This window comes from Octopus bimaculoides, chromosome 8 (assembly GCF_046866305.1).
Source record: "Octopus bimaculoides isolate indiv1 chromosome 8, ASM4686630v1, whole genome shotgun sequence".
Classification (NCBI taxonomy): Eukaryota; Metazoa; Mollusca; class Cephalopoda; order Octopoda; family Octopodidae; genus Octopus; species Octopus bimaculoides.
The window spans coordinates 94,479,200-94,506,699 of NC_142935.1; the positions used below are offsets into that span (position 1 = coordinate 94,479,200).

Below are 27,500 nucleotides of genomic sequence, written 5' to 3' on the forward strand. Positions count from 1 at the left end.
TCTCCTGGTGCTTATTTTATCGACCCTGAAAGGATGAAAACCGAAGTCGACCCCGGCTGCAGTTGAACCCAGAACATAAAGACGGACGAAACACCACTATGTAAATATGTTAAAATGTAATTATGAAGAATATACGTATATATATATATATATATATATATATATATATATATATATATATATATATATATATATATATATATATATATATATATATATATATATATATAAATTGTAAATGCAAAAATAAAAGCAAAAACACAACGGATTCTGCGGTACACGTGTTTCAAGCTTTATAGTTGTTACATCAGTGTATAATTGACAATATAAAGCTATCTTCAGCCGCAAATGTATTCTCTCCCAAGAATTATATCACATAGGCGTTAAAGGAGGAAGAAAGGTGAGATATAAGAGGTGAGGTTCCGTTTGGTATTTTGCATTGTACTATACCTCGTAGAATTCTTAATTTGATATATTTATACATAATTTCCTCGGTACTCCGAAATATATATATATATATATTTATATAGTCAGAATGAGTATATTCAAACTTCCTATAGGGATATTCATCCAAGATGCACTGGTTTAATAGATTAAATATTGAAGAGATAATTCTTGAATGAATATATTATATAGAATATCGTAAAATATCAAACATTTTTTATCGAATTGAAAAACATATATCAAATAGATACAAATTAATTTAGTAATTAATCAACATATTCACCAACAATTGTTTCATTTCAGAAACAAAATTAAAATTACAAAACATATACAAATTTATAATTTTGCATTTTAAATACTTTGTAAGGAAAATCATCAGGTTGTGCAGAGGACAATAAGGATTACATTAGGATACTTTTGGAATACACAGAATATATAGACATCTGCGTATCCTGAAGATTTTTCCTTACAAGGTATTTAAAGTGCAAAATTATATTCTCTTTTTTTTTCTCTCTCTTACTTGTTTCAGTCATGTGACTGCGGCCATGCTGGAGTACCGCCTTTAGTCGAGCAAATCAACCCCGGGACTTATTCTTTGTAAGCCTAGTACTTATTCTATCGGTCTCTCTTGCCGAACCGCTAAGTGACGGGGACATAAACACACCAGCATCGTTTGTCAAGCAATGCTAGGGGGATAAACACAGACACACAAACACACACACACACATATATACATATATACGACGGGCTTCTTTCAGTTTCCGTCTACCAAATCCACAAGGCTTTGGTCGGCCCGAGGCTATAGTAGAAGACACTTTCCCAAGATGTCACGCAGTGGGACTGAACCCCGAAACCATGTGGTTGGTAAGCAAGCTACTTACCACACAGCCCATATATGTTTTGTAATTTTAATTTTGTTTGTGAAATGAAACAATTGTTGGTGAATTTGTTGATTAATTACTAAATTAATTCGTATCCATCAGATCTCTCTGGTTTCTAACTTCACACACACACACACACACACACACACACACACACACACACACACACACACACATACACACACACACACAGACACACACACACACACACACAGACACACACACACACACACACACACACACACACACACACACATATATATATATGTATGTATGTGTGTATATATATATATATATATATATATGTTTGTGTGTGTGTGTGTGTGTGTGTATGTGTGTGCGTGTGTATGGTTGTAGTCTTATGTGTTCGTACTGATATCCATAGATATGTATGTATATTATAGTCGATTGGTGACTCGTAATCTTGTCTCTAGTCTATTGATTACTGCTCTACTAACTTTAACGTTTATGATGGTTTAGCCCACTAGCATCACTGTTTGAAAACTATAATGAGATGTCTATATGATGAGATGTCTAGACAGTCTGCCATGATCTATAGTACGTAATCTTCCAGCGATGAACTCCAGAAATTATATTCTTACTCTTTATTTGTATATTTTTATATGTTATTTGTTATTTTTTTCTCTCTTTTCCATTTTATATTGTTTCTTTTCTGTCTTCTTTTATTTTATTTATTTTGTCTTGTTTTTTTGCTTGTTTTGTTTTTTGATTTTTTAACCTTTTATAGAGCAAATTTGTAATTGTAATTTATATTCCAAAAATCTTTGGTGATGTGATTATTAAACACGGTAATATAATTCTTGTTATATGATTATACTTGAAATTGCAGTTTTACATAAGAATTATTGAAACAATTGTAGAAATGAATATTTTGATTTATCACTGATATTGTTTCCTGTTACTCTTTCATATATATGCTTGAGAGAATGTATGTTTGTATATCTAATTATGGGTATAGAGAAGACGAATTACAGAGAGAAAAATAAAGAGAAGTACAAGTGTATATGCGTATGTATTTAACGCATACATATATAAGTTTGATATACGCCCTGGCTTTCTTTGTATTTATCACCAGTTATGGGTGTGTGTGTGAGGTAGAGAGTGACTCCGTTTATGGTGTATGAAGGAATTATTTTTCTCACTCTTTACCATGTATATTTATTCTTTTATTTCTGTTTCCTTATTTACTTCTTGAAGTCTACATTGACTAGGGTGCGTGAAGGCATAATAAGATATAGTACCCTATTTAACCTAACATCCTATCCTATCGCTTTTTAAATTTCCTACATGCAACTTTCCCGTCGAAAAGCTTTTGGTAAACTTCGACATACAAAATTAAATGCTCTGCATTCAAACGCATTGAGTAATGTTTTGATTTACAGATATTTAGATCTTTAACTTCGAATGCCTAAAATATGATGTGTATGTGCACATACAGATTGTAATCCCAACCCTCTATGATATAACGCATCATGTGAAGGTTGTAAATGAATCTATTGGGAATCGCTCTTGCTTTTTGCTTCACCAACGACAAGTAACAAGTAACAATCGTCTTGTTAACATCTAACCCAAAATACTAAACCCTGCATTTAGCAGGATTATGGTCTGGAAATTAATTAGATCATCCCCTTTTGTTGGTGACCTTTCCCCCCAGAATTAAAATAGCATAGTTCACAGAATTGAGAATTTTTCCGTTCCGTTACCAATTGCAATAGATGTTTGCCGACCTTGTGAAGCAAGTCTGGCATATAGCCTTAAAACTCATACTTTAGATCAACAAAGCCATAATTCGGTCTTTAACCAACCAGGATGCTCGCGTGCCACTCGATTCTAAGCAGATATGTGCCGCATTCCAGCAGCACTTTGCTCAACTGTTTGAAGTAAACTATAGGTCTAAGGCGGTTATGGACTTTAGAGCCTACCATGACGGTCTGTCGCGACTCCGAAGGACACTGTAAAAAGTTAATAACAACTTTGTACTCCATCGATCTATCGCTTAAGTTCAGTAAAGTGCTGCTGGAACGCTTCACATATCTGCCTGGAACCGAGTAATACGCGCGCACGCTGTTCGGTCAAAGACCGAATTGTGGCTGTGTTGCAACGAACGCCCTGCCTCCGCTACTTGTGCCCATCGAACAACTTTCGTTTCCTTCTGTTTTAATGAATGAGCTCAAACCCAGACCAGACCACACAGCCTTTGTGTTTCACATTAGTCGCAATCCCTTTCCTAATCGCCTCTTCTGCCTTGTTATATAGCCTCTCCTCAAGTCTATTAATGTAATATTTCTCTCTATCACTTGTTCTTTACTTAACGCTATCGATCCATATAATTGCCCTCTTCAAGGCTTTCCACCGCCTGTTGTTGACTACCATCCCCGTCAACTGCAACTTGACTGGTTGACTAATTCGATCTCTTTTGCGCTTCGGGAAGTCGCGTTCAGCTACTAACAACCGGAAACTTGTCTTTTAGTTTTATCGCAGTCAACTCCACGGGTTTCAAATTTGCGACCTGTGTAGCCAAGTAGTTTAAAATGTGGACATTCTACATCATCCCTATTAGCTAACCGAACGAACAACACAGTCAAATTATGATCTTGGTGACCATTGTGGTTGCTTCACGTTCGAAATGAATTACAGGGCGTACCTGTCAGACAGTTGGAAATGTTTGAATAGATTTTCTATTCTTTTGACACCTTTCTTCTATGGGTTCCTCCTACACAGTATCCGTCATGCATCTAAAATAGAATTCCAATCATCCTCTAGTACTAAGAAGTATACAGACCTCTAATGAATCCCGGTCGTCCAGTCTCGGTCGATGCATAGACCACCGTTAATTTAAAGGCACTGCCTTTACCGTCCCGAGGGACAGTACCGCCGATTTATCTCCTTCATTCGGCAAGATCGAGCGTAAGCCAAACCCATTTTTTCTGGAGAAGCGCTGCCACTTTACTGCCCGATTCCGTCAGACCACAAGATTTGTCTGTCTCGTAGTTGTCAAAAATGGGGATGAATGTGTGTGTTCAAGAATTTCTGGTTTGAGTAATAGGTTCCACATTTATATTTAGTGATCTAAAGTCGCCGAGCAAGTGATTTAATTTCCAATCTGACCCCAAACCACGTACATTTACAGATTCTTCTCCGAGTGGCACCATATTTATTACAGAAAACAGGAGAGGTTACTCAACTTCGTCATCGAGAATAGCACGTCATTTGCATCCTTTTCCAGGTAGATGTTCTATTACAAGTCCTTGTAATAGTGTTTTGTTTACTATTTTTCTTAAACTTGCAACACTTCCTGAGATATTGTCCATGAGAGTATGATAAATTACATTTAACGTTTTCGTTAATTATAGTATATTTTTCTTATTAATTATGCATTTTACATCGTATGAAGAAGTCTATAATGCTAATGTAACCATAGTTTAAAATTACTTCTCATGTGAGAATTTCTGTTACTCAGCGCTCACAAATGTCCATTTCACAAATGTTTGAAAATTACGGACACAAAATATGTTCGTTGAATAACATCAAATTATTTAAATTAATTTCAAATAATATTCCATATAAGAAATATTATAAGCAGCAATTTGAAGCGAAAAATTGAAACGGACCTTTTAATGAGGCCAACAACCTGTTTATAGTTCTTGCTTAGAAACCATGTTACAGATTACGATGCGAGGTACCTTCTCCTCGAATTAAATATCATTTGTTTCTGGTATTTTAAGTGTACTATTTCATTGTATAAGCGAGGGAGAGGGGGAGAGAGAAAGAGAGGTAGACAGACAGACAGACAAACAAACAGGGAGGCAGAGACGGAAAGGAAGAGAGAGACAAACAGAAACTATTTTGATTGGTACCTTGCCTGGTTATAAATAAGTAATGCAACTACGTAGGCTGGATATATTACAGTTAACTGTCATATAGATTCTGTGCATTATTATACCTATATACAACGAGGTGGACGGGACAGGTGAGGCACAAATTACAGTAAACTACTTACAGCTTAATATAGTGGGTATTGATAGTTGAATATGCGTTCGGTTCTCAATAAATGGAAGTAACACAATCTGTTCTTAATTACAGATACAATCCAGGGCAAATCCTTCGCGACAGTTATTTCAACTGCTGTGGCTGTTACCGGAATGCTATTAATTTTACTCGGAATGTATCTGGTGTGGAAGAGACGGTTTCGATTCTCTATGAAGTTTGCATACTATTTTCAACCTTATGCAGATAAAGGTAAGTTTCATAAGTAATAACTGAAAGTTAACTTTTAGCCAATGGAGTGGTGCTTTATAACTTCGATACTGTGACTGTGTGCCGTGTATGTTATAGGTAAACAGCTGTGTATTTAGAACAACTTTTTTTTAACTATTGCTGGTGTGTGCTTCCAGGACGGCCATAAAACAGACAGGCCCATGGTGCATAAACGGTGAGTCGAGTGAAAATGTATAACTTTGTTGTTTGTTTAAAAGGGATTCGATTCCAGGAAGGACTGTCGTTAGTGATAATATCCTTAATTTAGGTTTTGTGCACTAATGTACTTTAATCTAGTTAGACACCGTTTTGCTCCTTCTGACATATAGAGGTGAATCATATATAATACAGTGTTGCAGTCAAGTTTATGTATGTTGTACTCAGTCTATTGCCCATTCTAATTCAGTTGGTTTTGTTAATGTCTACAACAGAAGCATTCAAAGCGAATGCAGTCCGAATGTGATAGCCGCTGCTCAGCTTCACAAATTATTGGCACTGTGTATTCCACTACTGTGTTTGAGGCTAATACCGCTGATTATTTTGCTGCTGTATTACTGTTATTGCTTTGGTTTTTCTTTTTAATCATACAGGCTAGGTCTGGGGTTCTCAGTATACTGTTGTAGTAGATTTTTGATGTCTTGTTTCTTGTGGACGTGTGGATGCTTGCAGTGACAGGGACGTCAAAGAATAGGGTTTGCTGCAATGGCAAAGTGGTTTGTAATTGAGAATTTTGGTTTCGTTCGGTAGACAGTCTATGAAGTAGATCTCTGCACAACATGTAATGTTTGTCAAGTACACCATTTTGAATTCTTTGTGGTTTATTACAAATTGACTGGGTCTAAGGAAGGACTGGATAACCGATGATACCTTAAATGTGTGGAGGCGCAATGGCTCAGTGGTTAGGGCAGCGGACTCGCGGTCATAGGATCGCGGTTTCGATTCCCAGACCAGGCGTTGTGAATGTTTATTGAGCGAAAACACTTGAAGCTCCACGAGGCTCCGGCAGGGGATGGTGGCGAACCCTGCTGTACTCTTTCATCACAACTTTCTCTCACTCTTACTTCCTGTTTCTGTTGTGCCTGTAATTCAAAGGGTCAGCCTTGTCACACTGTGTCACTCTGAATATCCCCGAGGGTACACGTGTCTGCGGAGTGCTCAGCCACTTGCACGTTAATTTCACGAGCAGGCTGTTCCGTTGATCGGATCAACTGGAACCCTCGACGTCGTAAGCGACGGAGTGCCAACAACTTAAATGTACTGTTTGAGGATTAATGTAGTTTTTTTTTTTAGAGAAAGAAATATATGAATTAGTGATATCAAAGATAAGTCATTCTAGAATGGTTGAATGTGTGTGTGTGTGTGCGTGTGTGTGTGTGTGTGTGTGTGTGTGTGTGTGTGTGTGTGTAGATGACTGATATTTCTGTATGAAGTTACTACTTTGCTTGGGTTTTGATAGGCTATTATGATTTCTGAATTCTGAGTTTCTGAATTCTGAGCAGTTGGCATATAATTGCAGATATTGGTGAATGCAATGATGATTCTTTCCGGTCAACTATATCTTGGGCATATGTTCGTGAATTTGTTACGAAATTAAAAATTTCGAGCATAGTGATTCCCATATTCCCTTTCTGGTGTAATATAAAGAAAGGGGTCTGGATGAATATTTCAAAGTTGACCCATGTGAACTGTGATCAAGAGGTTCTGTAGCACAGATAGACATACGAACGATATATTATTGTGGAATACGACCGTAAGTGCAACAACCAAATCACTAGAACATGTGGCCCTCCCCCACACATATATACGTATACATACATACATACATAAATACATACATACATACATACATACATACATACATACATGCATATACATATATATATATATATATATATATATATATATATATATATATATATATATCTGTAAGAATATCTGACACTTATTCTGTAGAAATGATAAAACTCCGAGTTTCGGATGCCGGGGCGGAAACCCACGCCACCATCTCTTCAGTTATCTGGCCATTGAAAAATGCTTTGAAAATGACCGTTAAACAAAGGGAAATCACTGTGTGGTTGACCGTTATTAAGACAAAAGAGCTACAGACCGCTAAGTAAGGGGAGGGAGTAAAGGTAAGGGAGTAAAAATGTCCATAGTATTCGCGTAAGCGCACCAATCCGTACATTCGCCTATATGTATATACTCATCCACCCTTGCTTGAAACACACACATGTTCACCCACACGTTCGCCAAAAAGATACATATATATCAAGGAGATCTTGTGCATCTGAAACCCGAGTGTCTCCTTGGTCAGCTGAAAGCAGTTTTTGCATAAACTTGGCAGATACGCGTCTCAAAGCCAAATCTTCTGTGATAATGGACTGAACTGAACCGTAACTAAACTGCACATCCTCTGATGACTCACGGTTGGTTATTCGACGATTTCCCTTCACAGCTGCGCGCTCATCTACGATGTTTTTCTGTTCTGCTGATTTCAGGTCTCCCAGAAAGTTCGTCACTATCAACATCTTTTCGGCTCATACACCTCTCCACTTTCTGCAACTTTCCGTAGGCCTTCGAGCAGTTATCTCCAAGCTTTTGACAAAATTTGATCCAGATTCATGGTCAATGCGACGATATATATATATATATATATATATATATATATATACCCGCATACACGGGTATACCCGCATACACACCCACGCACACACGCGCGGATACGAGCGTGTGCGCGGGCACTTGCGTATATAAATGTATGTGCGTACATGCGAGAGTATGCGCATATAGACGCGTTTTACCCTTATAGCTTTTTCACACTTTTTTTCTGTATTTTGCTTTTAGCCCTATTTTGTCTTCTCCTTGAGCATGTGCGAATATTGACGTGTGTATGAAATTTTTTTGCGTGCGTGTGTATGGGTGCGAGGGTGTTGCACGCGTGTGTGTGGGTGTGTATGCGGGTATACCCGTCATTGCGTGTATATATCTATATATATATATATATATACATATATATATATATATATATATATATTTGGCGAACGTGTGGGTGAACATGTGTGTGTTTCAAGCGAGGGTGGTTTAGTATATACATATAGGCGCATGTACGGATTGGTGCGCTTACGCGAATACTATGGACTTTTTTACTCCCTTACCTTTTCTCCCTCCCCTTACTTAGCGGTCTACTTATGTGCCAACCACGTTCCCCATTGGGAAATAGTATTGGATAAATCATAGGATCTGAATGCTGCGATAGATACGATATTTGTTGTCTTTGTTCACCTCGTGGATATATAACTATATCACGATAAACTGGAGGTGCACCATGTTCACCTACAAATATAGCTGCAATTTCATTATTTACTGGGTTATCGTATCTCCTGGCATCTGGGCCTGATATGAAATGTATAGTTACTTTCTTCGGATTAACATTTTCTCTGGCTGCTATTTCTTCTTCTTGTTCAACAGTGCGCATATTTAAATGTGATGCAGTATATGGATCATTCAACGTGACTGAAGAAATCTTTTCCATTACTGACTGCATGCAATTAATATTTTCAGGCACTTCAGCTCTTGTTTGTAAGGCCTCTTTAGAATCAACAATATAGAGTTGAGCATGTCTTCTGGGTTCATTGTTTTCAGGATGTAAGTTGCTTGCGTGATGATAGACTTGTCTTTGCAAGTGGAAACAGTATGGACCACGACCAGGGGGTGATGTAACATTGGCTCCAAATGGGGCGAATGAATACATTGAATTATAGTTTCTGATGTTCTATCTAAAGTTCATTCCTTCAATGTCAGTATTCTCCAAAAGTTGTCTTAACTGGTCAGGAAATTCTTGTAGATTCGGCAAAGAAACCTTACCATTATGGCAACAATTAATTGCTTACTGCGGAAATCTACGTGCATGACAGTGCGGGCATATGTTCATCTCACCAATCGTAAATTGAGAATTTTGCTGTTCTTTTATTATATTCCATCTTCTTATTTGAGCTCTGTCTATCATAAGATAGTTCTGTGTTTCAGCTTCTTCCATATTTTTGCTTCTTTCTTGAACTCTGTTTCCCATATCTTGAAAGTAATTCTGCCTTTCATCTTCGTCCATATGTTGCCTTCTGTTTTGAACTCTGTTTCTCATATTTTCTAAGTACAGCTGCCTTTGCTCTTGACTCATATGTACTCGATTCTGTTGATTTCTATCCCTCTTATTTTGAAAATACACTTCTCTTTGGTCCTGGCTCGTTGTTCTATCCTTTGGTGATTTAATCCCCTCCTATCCCGTAGGACACGCTCCCTCTCCTCTTGAGTTATTTCGCTTTTTGTGTGTCTCGTCCTCGCGCGATTTTTGTTCCTTATTTCTTCCTGCTGGTCCTCGCGCAATCGTTCTCCCTCACGTGCTACGTCTCTCATGCGATTATCCATATTTTAAATCTTGCTATTAAAACAATAAATTTCCAAAATGATTCACAGTGTTTCAACTGGAAAACATATACGAATGTATTAGTGTTTATTTCCACCACGCGACACTTATTATCGCAAACATGTTTTAACTAACCTAAACTATACACACACACAAATAATTCATATATATATATATATATATATGTGTGTGTGTGTGTGTGTGTGTGTGTGTGTGTGTGTGTGTGTGTGTGTGTGTGTGTGTGTGTGTGTGTGTGTGTGTGTGTGTGTGTCTGTGTGTGTCTGTGTATTTCCTTTAGTTTTTGTTTACTTACACACATCAAGTAAGTGTGACGCACAAAACATGTATGAACAAAAGCAAGAAGTTAGCGTATTAATATTATTGATACTACGTCAGCTCCACTGTTTGTTTGACCAGTCCTGCGTTATCAATGTATGATTTGGAATATCAGTTGTCCTCTGTTCACCCAATAGACAAAAACGAGTATTTAGACGGAATGAGTACCTACTTAACGTCCAGTTGTCGCAGCAAAATTAACGAGTCAAAATGCCTTCAGGACGAAAGAGGGATGCATTTAGCAAAAGACTGCTATATCATGCTTATATTCAGTAAGCCTCTGAGTCATTCTCGTCAAGGTCAAAACAGGCCTGTCATTGTTACCATGTAGTACATTTCAATTAATGAATGCTTTCTTTATGCTGTGTATATTGACTATTCTTGTTGTGACTGTGTATTGTATGTGTAAAGAATCATTTATTCATTGAAGGATTGCATGTACTAGAACAGAAATAATGGCGACTCTTTAGACGGGGTTCTTCTCTGAGGTCGATTCAAGTGGATTTCCTTCCGAACATGGTGTTGTTCATTTGTGACTGAGTGAATATATTGTTTGATTCTGCTGATATTTCCATAATGCTGTAGTGTTGTGTTGGCAGTGAAATTAGTATATTGAATATACGAGGTGGTGCTGAAAAGTTCCTGGTTGAAGGTCCAACCTTCCGAGTTCTTTTACAGGGCTTAGAAAAACTGAAGAGCCGCTGCAATAAGTGTGTGAATCTGAGAGGGGAATATGTTCAATAAAATCCTAATTAACTGATCCTCCTGTATTTTCTTTTACCCAAAGTCAGGAACTTTTCAATACCCTCTCGTATATTATATTTCTTTATTGTATAGAGGGAATCTTACGAGGAATATTTTTATTGCCTAAGTTGTTTTTACTGATTTGTGAAGTTTATGTGCAGAATATGTAGAGTATAGGTTATTTTATTACATTTAGTATGTCTTATGTAAATTATGTTTTTCGATATGCTTCATGATATTTCTTCTGGCTCTACATTCTGTGATCAAATTCCGGCGAGGACAACTTTATTTTTATCCCTCCGAAGTCGATAAAATACGGTACCAGTTAAGTACTAATACGTTGATGGTATCCACTAACCCCTCTCTTCGAAATTACTGGCTTTCAGTCTATATCAGAAACTATTAATTAAGAAAATATTTCCAATTTTGCCCGTAATTTTGAGATTATTAACATCCTTAAGAAAACATCCAGGTTTTATAGCCAAAGCATAGCTCATTGACTCTCATTAAATCCAGAATATTTAAAGTAGAAATAAAAATACTTCATTATATAGGCGCAGACATTGCTGTGTGGTAAGAAGTTTACTTATCAAACACATGGTTCCGGGTTCCATCCCACCTTTCGCACCTATTTTCTACTATAGCCTCGGACCGACTACAGTCTTGTGAGTGGATTTGGTAGACGGAAACTGAAAGAAGCCCATCGTACATGTACATATGTGTTTGTGCGTGCGTCTTTGTCACCACCACTGCTTGACAACCGGTGTTGGTGTGTTTATGTGCCCGTAACTTAGCGGTTCGGCAAAAGAGTCCGATAGAATAAGTATTAGGCTTTAAAAGAATGAGTACTAGGGTTGATCCGTTGGACTGAAATTCTTCAAGGTGGTGTCCCAGCATGGCTGTAGTCTAATGATTGAAGCAAGTAAAAGAATAAAGGAATAGATCGTATTTATTACTCAATCTGTTCTATAAAGTGTCAGATAATTTCCCTCGTACATTAATTCCTGTAAGATTTATTATAGATATCAAATCTTTGATTTTCTTTTTTCTTGCGTTTTTTTTTTTATTTTCAATTTTTTTATTTTCTAATTTGATGTCTCTACTAAGAAGAGGAATGTGTGCTTCTGATGACACTGAAACGGATGAGATAAAAATAAAGATGAAATTAAGTCCGTTCTGTTGTTATACCGACGTGTACTCATTAATAGACTAATAGTTCTCAAATTTTCTCAAATATTGTTAAAAATGTGTATGGATCCCTAAAGGCTTTTTTTATATTTCTATGTTGATAAAGTGGAGTGGCTGTGTGGTAAGTAGCTTGCTTACCAACCATATGGTTCCGGGTTCATTCCCACTGTGTGGCACCTTGGGCAAGTGTCTTCTACTATAGCCTCGGGCCGACCAAAGCCTTGTGAGTGGATTTGGTAGACGGAAACTGAAAGAAGCCTGTCGTATATATATATATATATATATATATATATATATATATATATATATATATATATATATATATGTATGTATGTTTGTGTATATGTTTGTGTGTTTGTGTTTGTCCTCCCAACATCGCTTGACAACTAATGGTGGTGTGTTTACGTCCCCGTAACTTAGTGGTTCGGCAAAAGAGACCGATAGAATAAGTACTAGGCTTTCAAAGAATAAGTCCCGGAGTCGATTTGCTCGACTAAAGGCGGTGCTCCAGCATGGCCGCAGTCAAATGACTGAAACAAGTAAAAGAGTAAAAGAGTAAAAGAGTTTCAGAAAAGTAAAGGAGTGACGATTGGCCCTACCGCTTCATTTTGGTACAAAACCCTTTAAAATTTGATGTAAAGAGAGAAAGTAGAATTCTCTTGTTTGTCTTGGCATTTTGTCTAACCATACAATGGTTACATTGTTTTGCAGATCGGAAATCCTATTTCACATAACACGTGGCTCGAAATGGGAGTAGTGCTTTAAAAGCACTTTCTGTGGATATCATCAGTTTGTCATCATCACCTACACAATCGGCGCCACCGCCTCCGCCACCGCCTCCGCCACCCACAACAATCATCACGCTCTTCAAAATCGTCTTTGTCCTCGTCGCCGTCATCATCCTCCTCCTCCTCCTCCTCATCATCATCATCATAGTGTGTTTGTATTTTTTGTAGAACATTGGCTTTTGACAAGTCTCCTAATGCTCTCTGTTCCGTGATTTTCTTTTCACGTGCTTCCATATCATTCCATCGTGTTCTTCATCTCATTCCTCTTTTGCCATGTGATTCTAGCCTCGTTATCCATGTGATTCTAGCCTCGTTATCCATGTGATTCTTCACATGTGATTTTCGGACGTCTCCCCTGGGTTCCAGTCCCAAGTTGCTTTCACTTCTTCTCCAGTAATACTAATTGTAGCAAAAGAAATGATAATACTCCCATTTGTGTAATTCAAAACAATACACTCGCTCGTTAATACAGATTTGATTTCTTCGCTTCAGCTAAATGTGTGTAACGTCATTGTTATTGTTTTCGGTTACATTATCGATCAAAAGTTCCATACTGACGTTTTTTAACAGTTGTAGAGTTTACTTTTCATGTGGAATGCACAATTCGAGCTGTGAAATTAAATATGTTCTTTTTCGATTGGTTGTATAATTAGTTCCCTATGCATTTAAATAATTGTTCATATTTTCGAAGGGTCATTTTTCTGGCGAGAACACATTTTGAGCTTAAATTTTAACAGGAAGAGGAAAATAATATGTCCACAGATATTAAATCTTATATCTTCTCGGTATAGGGTGGACGTACATCTTCCACTGGGTTCTCTGTCCGAATATTACCCCAAAACAAACATTCTCTTTCAGTTGTGCTTGATAAAATATCCTTAATCTTTCGTGTAAGGTGGAAACGTATCTGATCGCAGGAACATTCATTAATGATAATGGTAATAATAATAATAATAATAATAATAATAATGATGATGATGATGATGATGATGATGATGATGATGATGATGATGATGATGATAATAATAATAATAATAAAACGATTCCTATCATAGTAGGTGCCTTAGGTATAATAAAAAAATATTCAGACAAATACATAACAAAAACACCAGGACTTACAAATATATGTAACATACAGAAAATTGCACTACTGGGCACTGCACACATCCTACGCAAAACACTTTCAATACAGTAACCATAAGAGCATCACAGCAAACCACAGCACATATCGAAGACACACAGAGCTGCGCTCGGTAGTGAAGTGAAAGCACGTTATAAAAATAAAACTACTGAACAATAATAATAATAATAATAATAATAGTAATAATAAGCTGGTATTCAATGCCTGATCCTGCGCAGCGATGACTAGGCTTTCAGTCTTCTTCTTTAGGTCACCCTTGCTGAGGCACCTCCATGATGTTTCCTGGTCTTTTAATTACATGAAACTGACCATGTAATTCCATGCAGAGTAGAATTTCTTCTCTCTCGGCTATTCGTGTTTGGAACTGATTAGCACTCTCACGTCCATTTTTGGTAAATCCTTCTGCATTAACAGCATACTGCAGCAGGTATTGTTTGCTGTTTACCAAGTATTGTTACGTTTCTTCTTTCACTGCTGATGCACTCCCTTACGCTAGTTAACCCACGTTCAACTTTACATCTCTTCGTGTAGAGCCTGTGTACGTTCATATTAGAGTGGAGGGCGCCATGCATTGTCATCGTCTTTTAGGTAGTGCGATCGAGTTGGTTAATTTTCGCTCGTTTCCATTTCAGGATGGGTGCCCTATAGAGGACTACGGCAACAGCCTATATGTTGATGGCATTCACATGGTTCCCTGAGTTGAATTTTTATTTCAAGAGAAAGTTAAGGCGCCCAAAATATGCAGCGATGACCTTGTCTTTCATTTCTCTGTGCAAGATATTGTCCAGCTCCAGGATCTCAAGGTACATGTACCCATCATCATCCGGGTCTTCCATTCTCTCTCCGTTTGACAATTCTATGCCCTTACAATCTACTCTTTTCCCCCGTTTCACAGTGAGCACCGCACATTTCAAGATACCAAATTCCATCTTTATATCCTTTGGGGTTTGGGTAATTCACCTCTAGACACGTGGGTATTTCGTTCAATATCCTCAAACAACCCTTAATCAGAGACCTTTTGAGTGGGATGGGATACTCGACCTGAAGAAAATTCTAACTGGGTCCCACCTGCAAGGTCATGCGCTGTTTATCTTGATATGAGATCACTATGTCGCGTACACACGTTTGTGATGCTTGCGCCTGGTGTACCGTTATCAAACGAGTAATCTCTATATCCAACCTTTCCATTTCAGGTACTGTTTTTGCGAACAATTTTAAATCATCCATGAAGAGAAGGTGGATGAGACGAGGTCAATTCTTTCTCGACTCATAGTGCGCGATGACTTTGCGTAGGACTACAGAAAGTGGGAGCAAGGCTTTAACAGTTATTATTATTATTATTATTATTATTATTATTATTATTGAGTGAGCGAGCAGTGCATGCAATTCAAAATGACACTGGGGCAAAATATACGAAGCCCAGTACACCCATTATGATTACTCGTCTGATAACGGTACACCAGGCGCAAGCATCACAAACGTGTGTACGCGACTTAGTGATCTCATATCAAGATAAACAGCGCATGACCTCGCAGGTGGGGCCCAGTTAGAATTTTCCTCAGGTCGAGTATCCCATCCCACTCAAAAGGTCTCTGAATAAGGGTTGTTTGATGATATTGAACGAAATACTCACGTGTCTAGAGGTGAATTATTCAAACCCCCAAAGAACACCTCTCAAAGCATGGCTATGATGCACTCCCACTACTTCTGCTCGTGATCAGAGATGCACCTATTGTCAGCTACTAAGGGACATGCTCAACTGCTTAAAGTCAAACAAGTGACAAGCAAATCTGTGGTATTGAGCAGAATATTTGCTGTAGCCCATCTTTTATACCAAGACAAAACAATGTACATGATAACATTTCCAATCAGTTAAGATAAAAAATCATGAGAGCCACTGCCTGGTACTGCATCAGGGCATTTATTACAGTAATTATTATCATTGTTGTTGTTGTTGTTGTTATTATTATTATTATTATTGATCTCGTTGTTATTGTGGTTAGTATGATGGACAAAATGCTTAGCGGCATTTCGTCCGCCATTACGTTCTGGGTATAAATTCCGCCAAGTTCTACTTCGCTTTCATCCCTTGAGGTTGATAAAGTAACAGTTACGTACTGGGGTCGATGTAATCGCCTAGACTTTTCCTCCAAAATTTCAGGCCTTGTACCTATAGTAGAAAGGATTATTATTATTATTATTATTATTATTATTATTATTATTATTATTATTATTATTATTATTATTATTATTATTTATTATTATTATTATTATTATTTTTATTATTATTATTATTAGTATTATTATTTTTATTATTATTATTATTATTATTATTATTATTATTATTATTATTATTATTATAATTTTTTTTTTTTTATTATTATTATTATTATTATTATTATTATTATTATTATTATTATTATTGCCTTTGCACAGCTTCTAACACTGGAGTTGTATTACAGTGTCAGCTGTTCATTACCAGTGAACTAAGGTAACACCTCTTATTTTTCGAGCACCCTTCTGGAGTATTCGAAAGGTTCCAAGCTGTGCTGTTTTCTGAAAATGCTCCACCCTTATTGCAGCCCCTATTTGTTCCACGTACTTCTGAAGATTTTTGTTCACTGTTCCCAGGGCTCCGACAATTATTGGTACTACTGCTACCTTTTTCATCAACTACAATTGCTTAACTTCCCAAGCTAACCTGTTATATCTCTCGACTTTTCTTTCTTCCTTATTGCATACCTTGTTGTCAGCTGGGCATGCTATGTCTATGATCCAGCATAGTTTGTCTTCTTTCTCAATAAAGACTATGTCCGGCTTCCTATTCTCTATCTCATGGTCGCACTGAATCATAAAATCCCACAGGCTCTTTGCATTTCTATTTTCGATGATGCATTCAGGTTTGTGGTAGTACCAATTTTTTGCTCTGTCAAGTCCATACTTGTTGCAAAGTGTCCAATGGACAAGCCTGGACTAGTGGTGTACATTGACTGGTAATATGCCATACGGTTTCACCGTTTTGTCCACAGATTCAGCACTTATCACTTTCTGCTGTGTTGTATATTCTGTATATTATGTAGTTTGTTCTTAGTGCTTGCTCTTGGGCAGCACAGATTAGAGACTCCGTTTCCAGTTTTAAATCACTTTTAGTCATTCACAGCCATCTTTTTTCTCTATCTGTCTTATCATCAACATCCCTGTGAAATTGACCATGCATTCTTTTCTTTACCCACCGATTTTCAGTTTCATTCGTTTTCAATTTCTTGTGTAGTGCTTTATCTTTGCAATCTTTCACCCTACACAAGCCTGACCTTCTTACTTCTAATAATAGGGGTTCTGTGGCATTTTTTTTACATACCATGCTATGTTGTTTTCTTCTGCTCTAAGGCTGGGTTCGCATCCAATAAGCCCTCTTCCCAAGGCGATGAGCTGACATAATCATAGGCACGCCGGGAAAATGCTTAGCGGGATTTCGTTCGTCTTTACGTTCTGGGTTCAAACTTCGCCGAAGTCGACTTTGACTTTCATTCTTTCGGGGTCGATGAAATAAATACCAGTTGGTCAATGGAGCCAATGTAATCGACTAGCAACCATCTCCGAAACCGCTGGTCATTTGCCAAAATTTGAAACCATCATCATCATTATTGCTAAGAACGGTGTAATGGAATAATCGTTACAGCGTCGGAGAAACCGCTATGCAGTATCTGAGTTCTTTACTTTCTGACTTTAAATCCCGCTTTGGACTTGATAAAAAAAAGTACCAATTGACACCTTCCTCTCAAAACTACGGGCCTAAATCAGAAGCAATTTTATTGTAAGAATCGTTAGAGCTTCGGTGAAGATACCTCATGGCATTTATTTTGGCTCTTTACGTTCTCTGATACTACTACTACTACTACTACTACTACTACTACTACTACTACTACTACTACTACTACTACTACTTGTTTTCCATTTTCAGAGGAGAAATTATACGACGTATTCATTTCGTATAAATCTTCGACTACAGACGAATCTTGGGTGAAAAACATTCTGTTTCCGAAAATCGAAGATGACATGGGGCTGAAAGCATGTATTCACTTTCGGGACTTCGTCCCGGGTGAGAGTAAGTATCGATCTGTCTTCATCGTTCATCGACTTTCGAATAATGTTGCTCTAGTGTGAGTGGAATATACCAGTTTAGAGATAACATTGATGATCATTTTTTACGATGTATGTGTGTGGTAAGTTAGAGGGGATCAGTTACATCAAGATAAATTTGGTGACATATCACCTGAAAATATTCCGAGGTGTATCGCCTGAAGAAATGACAATTTGAGAAAAATAAGAATTTGCAGAATGTTACATATTGAGTTACATAATTGTACTCGTGTTTTGAAAAAATATGCTCTGAAAGCATATAAACTGTTATTTAAAACTATAAAGCCAGAGTACTCTCAATTTTTTCTGGCGAAAAATACTATCCAAATTCTTGAAACTCGCATCTAGATAGGAAATGGAATAGAAGAAGGCATTGCAGCATTCAAATTTATTGAAACTCAAAAATAAATTAGATAATAATTCAAAATAAAAAAATATAGAGAGCCAGAAATCCCTGTTCAAATCTATAACGTCAGGTTGAACAATATTGCAGAACTGATGCAAAACGGGGAAATTATTATATACTTCAATGATATTCTCATGGAATATATCAGCAATATAGCGTTTGACCACCACCTTTCTGAATTGCTTCAAAAACACGCGATATTATACTCCCAATCAGCTTCTACAGCAGGTCAAGTGGAAACTCTTCCCAGGCCTTCTTTATTGCCGTTTCAAGTTCATCAAGAGATGAATAGTGCTTGCCTTCGCTGTACACAACCTTCGTGAGATATCCCCAGGCATTCTCCGTTAGATTAAGGTCGGAACTTCTTGCTGGCCATCGGCATGACTTCAACTCCGATTGCAGGGAGGAAATCCAAAGTTGCCTTTGCTTTATGAATACGAGCGTTGTCCTATAGAAATATGAAGTTCTCGCTACAGAGCCTTCCTTCTTCGACGCTGTGAGCCCTACCAAACATATCGATGCTTTAACTGCCTGACTTCTGCCTTTTAAAAAGTCATGCAGTTAGTCTCCTAGTTATCCTACAATACCAATGTATAAAATACAATTTGTGATATATCATCCCATGATCAACTTTGTCAAAGGCCTTGGCAAAGTCGAGCTATATCAAGTCCACATTTGAGTGGTTCAGCTACTGTTTCAGTACCCAGTCATAATGCTGTAGTGGCTGTATGAGACAGCTCCTTCCTGGACGGAAACCATGCGTTCTATGGCCTTGCTAACATGTGAAGTTAGAAAGCCTGTAATTTTAGCACCTGCTCGTTTTCTTCCTTCCATGGACAGAGCATATTATACCTTCTTTCTTGAGAACAAGAGGAAACACCTGGGATAAAGTGTCGTTGAGAAGGTCACAGAATGTGTGACAAAGGAGCTTAGACAAAGGACACTAAAATAATAATGATAATGATAATAATAATAATGATGATGATGATGATGATGATGATGATGATGATGATGATGATGATGATTAACCAAAGAAATAAATTTCATATTTCTATAGGTCAACGCTCCCATTCATAAAGCAAAGACAACTTTGAATTTCCTCCCTGCATTCGGGGTTGATGTCATGCCCATGGCTAGCAAGAAGTCCCGACCTTAATCTAATAGAGAATGACTGAGTATATCTCACGAAGGTTGTGTACAACGAAGGCAAGCAATATCCATCCGTTGATGAACTTGAAACGGCATGGGTTTACCAAAGAAATAAACATGAAATATGGTTTAGAAAAATGTGCCAAAGCAATTTTGAAAAGAGAAAAATGAGTTAAGAGTAACAACATCACACTAGACAAAGCAAATGAAATAAGAGAATTAGCCCAAAGCCAAACATACAAATACTTAGGAATAAATGAACTAGACACGATACAACACACACAAATGAAAGAGAGGATAAGAAAAGAATACTATAGAGGAGCTAGATTAATACTGAGAACAGCTCAATGCCAAAAACAAGATAATAGGTCTCAACACTCTAGCCGTCTCAGTTATACCTTACAGCTGCAATATTCTTGACTGGACTCTAAATAAACTAACCAAAATAGACAGGAAAACAAGAAAAATAATGACAAAATTTAGGATGCACCACCCAAAATCTGACGTAGAAAGGTTATATATACAACGAATCTAAGATGGACTACAGAAATGCCTACTTCAGAAGCAAGGAAACTAATAAAAATAGCAACAAAGCACGAACAAAACAAAAACCTGTTTTCAGTCTTTAAGGAAGCTGACAAATACAAAAAGAAGTCATAGTATCTAACAACTATGAAGAAAAAGAAGAAACAACAAAACCTGTAAAACAAGCTGAATTCCAAGCTAGAACTGGAACTCCAACGGACCATGATAAAATGATGGCAAAAAATAAGCCTCTTCAAGGCAAATATTGGGTTAAACTAAACAGAAAAGAAATAGACAAAGCAAAATCCCAATAATGGCTGAGAAGCTCAGGACGCAAAGCAGAGATTGAAGGATTTTTAATTGCAGCACAAGATCAAAGTCTTCCCACTAGAAATTACCAAAGCATGTAATGAAAGGAAATACAAGTAACTGCAGAATATGAGGGGTGGAGAAGAAAAAATGCATCATATTGTCTCTGGCTGCCCAATCCTGGCAAAGAAGGAATATATTCATAGATATGAGAGAGTTGGGACCTATATACACTGGAAGCTATGACAATACTATGGAATAACAACAGAAAAAAATGGTATAGGCAAACGCCAGAAAAGGTCACAGAAAATGAGAAAGCAACCATACTCTGGGATATGCCAATACACACAGCTAAAGAAATTAAGGCCAATAGGCCGGATGTTGTTATCAGAGATCACAAAAAAAAATGCTTTCTAATGATGTATCAATACCAACAGATGACTATGTTTCTCTAAAAGAAACGGACAAACTTTTAAAGTACAAAGATCTGGAAATAGAGGTAACTCCAATGTGGAATCTAAAAACAGAAACAATTCCTATCATGGTAGGCGCATTAGGTATGGTAAAAAAAAGATTCATGCAAATACATAACAAAATTACCAGGAGTAACAAGTGTATATAACATACAGAAAATAGCACTACTAGGCACCGCACACACCCTACGTAAAGCACGTTCAATACAGTAAAAAAGGTACACAAAGCTGTGCTCAGTGGTGCAGTGAAAGCATGTGATAAAAATAAGACAACTGAATAACAACAACTACTACAACGACAATAATAATAATAATAATATAATACAAAAGGAAACACGATAGCGTGGCTAAGTTTTATCCACAGGAGGCTATGTGAAAAGTACGGCCTGAACAGAGCACGGAAATGGTACGAATATGAACCAGAAGTAGTCACCGAGCACAGGGTACTAAGATACTGTAAGATTTTTCAATCCAATGTAACTCCCTAATCGAGGTTCGGAGACCAGATATTGTTGTGATAGATAAAGGAAAAATAGAAACCAAGATCATAGATATGCAGATGCACGCATAAGTGACAGATAACTAGGAAAGACTGAAAAGTACAGACCACTAAAAGACGAAATTGCAAGAATGTGGACTATGAGGAGAGTGTCTGTCATTCCAGGAGTTATAGGGGTACTCGGAGTACTAACAACCAAGTTGGAGAAATTTGTGAAAGAAATCGGAATTGACATGAGAAGGAAGCAAGGCCAAAAAACTGATCTGCTGGGAACAGCTAGGATTTTGAGATTGGTACTTGGATGTTGAATGTTTCCCACGATAATTAACAACCAACTATCAACGCTTACAGGCTGCTGTCCCCTCTCACAGTATCTAACAGAACAAACAAAACTGAACGTTATGAGAAGTAAAGCAATAATAATAATGAAGCTGAAATGGAAAGCAAATATGTAGTGCGTGTGTTTGATTGGCAAAAATATGACTATCCTCAAATAAAACTATATCTGTCTGTTTGTCTATCTATCTATCTATCTATCTATCTCTCTGTCTCTCTGTCTGTCTGTATCTATATCTATATATCTATATCTATATCTATATCTATATCTATATCTATCTATCTATCTATCTATCTATCTCTATGGACGGACGGTAGACGTGTCGGCTCTGTAAGTTTTGCCTTTTTCATGTTTTAAAAAGTTTGTTTGTAAAATTTATTTTATATACAAAGTTGTATAGCAACTTGTAGACTCTCTGGTGCAAGTTTTTTGCGACGGAAATCTGCCCTGTGTGGCACATTTCCAGGATATAAAAACCAATTTCGGCTTTCTAGCCATTTTTTTTTTTTGAGACGATGGCGTCTTGTAGCCATGAAACTTTTTGTGAAACGAACGCTGCAGTCTGCAGTGTTTCGTTCGAAAAAGAATTTCCTAGTCTTCCTTCCTCACAGTTAAAGGAGAGAATGGAGAAAAAGAAAGACTCTGCTGCTACAGCAGTCTTGCCTGCCAACGTAACCAGTGACAACAACAACAACAACAACAACAGCAGCAGCAGCAGCAACAACAAGGACACAAATGTCCTTGCTAACAAAACCACTGTCCTCACCACTGATACCACCACTACCGCCACCACCACCACAACGAACTTTGCCGAGGCTTTGAAGCCTAGGAAAAGAATTTTGAATATATCGAAAGAGAAATTACTTGCATGCAAAAGCATGCTAAGTAAAAAGGACGTTACAGTCCATCTTCAAACGCCCGCGGACTTTAAGATAAACATCGAAAAAAAAACTATCATCTACAGAACCATTAATTTAAAGACAAAGACAGTGGAAAAATTCACCCAAGAAAATGTTGAGAGATGCTTAAAGCCGATTTGGTCTTACAAGACTTACATAACGAGAGGTTTGAAATTCGGAACGATAGAAGTAAGACTAGACAGCGAGCAGCGAGCGAAGGACCTCTCCACTAAGTCATTACAGCATGAGAACCTTGGTCGTAGGGTTACGAAAATAAAAATTTCGAATGTGCCTCCTGAAATTGAGGAAGAATGGCTAGTATCTGCCATATGTCTAGGCATAGAGGAGGAGATAAACATACTAGAAACATACTAGAAGCCGTTTGCAATCAAAACTGGATTGGCCAGGAATTTCAACTCCTGGTACAAATTGATCCAGCAAACTGGGAAAAAATTCCACATAGAATCCAATTAACTGAGGATTCAATTTTTCATGTTTTCGTCGAAGGCAGAAGGCCAGTTTGCTACGTTTGTAGTAGCAAAACTCACCTTCAAAAAACATGCCCAGTAGCCCAGAAGAAAAGGCAACAACAACGGCAACAATACAAAGAAAAACAACAACAACAACAACAACAACAACAACAACAACAACCACAAGAAAAAAACAGCATTACTGCCTACACCGCCATATGCACAACTGGTCAAGCAGTTGTACAACGAAATGGAAAAACGCCAGCAGCCAGCAACACAGCCGAACCAAACAAAAACACCACCAGTACCACCAAGAACAGAATCAGCACCATCACCACCACCAACACCAACACCAACAACCCCACAAGAAGGGAACACGAAAAAGACTCCCACCCCACCCCCAAAAACCAAAACACCACATCCCAACTGTCACGAAACAGCACCAACACCACCAACAACAAAATCAACCCACACAAAAATAGACCCCAACACCCTTCCCCTCCCACCCTCCGATTCCTCCGACATGTCAGATGAAGATGACACAGAGGCTTGGCAAGTGGCCACGGGGGGAAGAAGAAAAAGGGGGAAAAAAAGAACGGAAAAACAAACAAACAAAGCGGGGAGGTTTACCAGCCCCGAAACCAACACATCCACAGAAAACAAAAACACCAACACAAACGCACCAACACAGAACCCCACAACAAGTTTGACAGCGATAAACACAAACAATCTAGACCTAATGAAATTCATTAGGTCGAACACTAACATAACAGATAATGACACGAAAACAAGCAATCACCCACGCACAACACCACCACAACACATCAAAATCATACCCGTAACACGGAGCACATACGATACACTGAAATCTCTCTACCCGGATACAGTAGGGAGATTCCAGAAATATTCATAAAAAAAACTATACAAAAACCTTCTGAGAGAAGGTTGTGAGGCCAAGAGCCAAGAACTTTCGGACAGTAAGTAACTCTCTCTCTCTCTCTCTCCTTTCGTGTGTAAAACACAAATTTTGATAGAATCATGGTGAAGATTGGCTGTGTAAATGTGCGTGGCTTGGGGTCGCCTTGGAAACAAGGGTACCTCTTAAATGACATCAAGTCACACAATTTGGATATCATAGCCATTAGTGAGACCAGACTCCATGAACCGCGGGCCCTAAAGTCCATGTTTGGCGGACAGTTTAACATTTATTTTTCTCCCTGTCTGCCGAGGATGGGCGGTAGTGGCACGGCGGTTCTTTTTCGCAAGAGTCTGGATCTCCAAGTAAAGACGATATTTACGGACCCGGAGGGTAGACTGGTTGTCCTAGATGTGGACGGCAGCGATGGAGGCGCTTTTCGGTTGCTGGCAGTTTATGTGCCTCCTTTAACAGGTCGGTCAGACTTCTTTCGACGTCTAGAAGTATTCCTGGGAACGTCTCGTCCCTTACTTTTAGTGGGGGATTGGAATGCTACCTTGGACACGCATCTAGACTACGTGGGGAGTGACAAAACTAGAAGGGGATGCAAAGGCCTCATAGACCTGCTCAGACGCTTCCGGTTGTCTGACAGGTACCGACTCGACCACCCAAATGTGCCAACGTGGACTTGGAGCAACCGCATTGGGTCGTCGAGATCGTATCTAGATAGGATAGTGTGTAGGACAAGAGATAGAGATAGTTTAGGATGTCCACAGTTCCACATAGTCAGCTACACGGATCACAAACTTGTGACGTGTACGCTAGACTTAGATAAGGCACATAGGCAGGGTCCCGGTTACTGGAAACTAAACGCGTCTTTCCCGTCGAGACAGGTTTTCAGAGACCGGATTAGCACGTTAGTAAAGAGGGCTTTGACGGGAGCCATCGTCAACAACAAATGGTGGTTTGCCCTCAAGAGAGCAGTAAGGGCGGAAGCAATAAGGTATAGCAGGGCACTAGCTGTAGAGAGGAACAGAGTAGAGGGGGAGCTAGTGATAAAGTTAGAAGAGGCATTGCGAAGTGGCATCGCATCCGACGTTTTAGCGGCGAGGTTGGCCCTCGACCAACACTTCAATGCTAAACACGAAGGGTGAGCTGTCAGGGCAAGGATGCGTGCTCTGAGGAATGAAGGTGTTGGAACCGCACGAGAGGCCCGGGTGGCGGAGGCGCAGCGGGGTAACAGAGCCACCATCCGGTCTCTGGTAGACGAACAGGGGCGCGAATTGCTCGAGCCGAGCAAGATGTGCGAGGCGTTTCAGCGGCATTTTGCCCGACTGTTCGGGAGGAGTGGCGAGCGAGAAGGCAGGGTGGACTTTAGTGCCTACCTGCACAGCTTGCCACGACTCTCGGCAAGAGAGGCGGAGTGCTGCGAAGGGGTCATCACGGCGGAGGAGGTGAGGGACGCGATGGCGGGTTGCTCGACGGACAAATCTCCGGGTTTGGATGGTCTGCCCTACGAGCTTTACAACTGTATGCCAGACTTGTTTGGAGATGTCTTGGCGGCCGTGTACTGCAACTGGCAGCAGAACGGGAGCATTCCCGGTTTTGTGAGCCGAGGAGCGGTAACGCTGCTGAAGAAAGATCCAAACAAGGGGGACGCCATAGATAACTTTAGGCCCATCACTCTGCTCAATGCAGACATGAAAATTTTGGCCAAGGTGTTAGCCAAGCGGTTGGCGCTTGTCATCGAGAAACTGGTCGGCACGGAGCAGACGTGCGCCGTGCCGGGCCGGAGCATCCATGACAACTTCCATCTGATGCGCTACATCATAGAGAGGGTAGTTAAGGAACCTGGCATGGGTGGGGCCCTGATCAATTTGGATCAATCCAAAGCTTTCGATAGGGTAGACCATCGATACTTGGAGGCCGTCCTCGAAGCGGCCGGCTTCGGTCCCGTTTTCCGCGGCTGGATGGCTGCCTTGTACACAGGCATCCGTTCGGTTGTTCGCGTCAATGGACGTCTATCGGGACCCTTCGACATTGCACGTTCGGTTCGTCAGGGATGCCCCCTGTCGCCGCTCCTGTACGTATTGACTCTCGAGCCACTACTGCGGAAGCTGGCGACGCTGAGGGGTATCCCGCGAGAACTGGGGTGCGGGACGAGCGTGTCGGCATACGCGGACGACGTCACCGTCATAGCGTCTAGCCACGAGCACATCGAGCTTGTCGGCGAGACGCTGAAAGACTACGAAGCGGTGACGGGAGCGAAAATCAACCGGGATAAGTCGGTGGGTTTGCTGCTCGGCACCTGGAGAAGCAAGCCCATACCGTCCGGCAGCGCCTCAGTAGTGGGACGCTGGACGGACGGTCCGGTCAAGTTGCTCGGAGTCTGGTTCGGTCCGGACCTGCAAACGGAGAAGAACTGGGACGAGATAACGAGTAGGGTGGCCACTCTCTGCCGGCAATGGTCCGAGAGGAAGCTGTCCCTAAAAGGTCGGGCGGAGGTGGCGAACGCGTACATCGCGTCCGTCATCGAATACCGCCTGACCGTCGTGCCTTGTCCCGATCGCGCCATCACCGAAATGGAGCGCATCCTCTTCCACTTTTTGTGGAAAGGAAGCGTTCCGATGGTGAGGCGATCCGTTTGTTGCCAACACCCGCTGAAAGGAGGGCTGGGCATGCCGTGGTTGATGATGCGCAGACATGCGCTGAGACTGCGACATCTCCGGCTCTACGTAGACGACGGTGAGCAGGTGTGGTCGCCGTTTGTGCGACGCGCTTTCCCGCAGCTCGTCTCCACGACCGAGCTGCAGTCGTGGATCAAAAAGAGGCCGAGGAATGGCGAATGGCACCGTGAGTGTCGCGTTGCTCTGCAACAACTTTGCCGTCCCGGGTCGACCTTGAGCGGCTGCATCACAACGAAGTCATTCTATAGGGGATTAGTGGAGGGCAGGTACGACGACGATCTTGGGGCGAACCTGGGCGTCGACGAGGAATACCTGAGCCGCCTGTTCAGGACGACTTTCGGGCCGGGACCTATGGACAACTTCCAGAGATCCCTGGCCTGGCAGTGTTACCGAGAGGCGCTACCCGTTCGGGATAAGCTCTATAGAAACGGCTCGCGAAATGCGGGGCCGACCTGCCCGAGATGCGGTCA

At 39.7% G+C, this 27,500-nt stretch overlaps 1 protein-coding gene across 3 annotated transcripts in view; it reads left to right on the plus strand.

Annotated features, from left to right (window-relative positions):
- LOC106882184 (uncharacterized) overlaps positions 1 to 27,500 on the plus strand; it is a 33,846-nt gene that overhangs the window by 4,332 nt on the left and 2,014 nt on the right. Inside the window, exons 2-4 of one of the 3 annotated variants that reach the window (XM_089356810.1) lie at positions 4,477 to 4,572; positions 5,430 to 5,585; positions 18,182 to 18,325. In XM_089356810.1, coding sequence (XP_089212936.1) covers positions 4,477 to 4,572; positions 5,430 to 5,585; positions 18,182 to 18,325 — 396 coding nt within the window. The remainder of the gene's footprint in view (positions 1 to 4,476; positions 4,573 to 5,429; positions 5,586 to 18,181; positions 18,326 to 27,500) is intronic. The other 2 variants (XM_089356811.1, XM_089356812.1) reach the window with 2 other exon arrangements.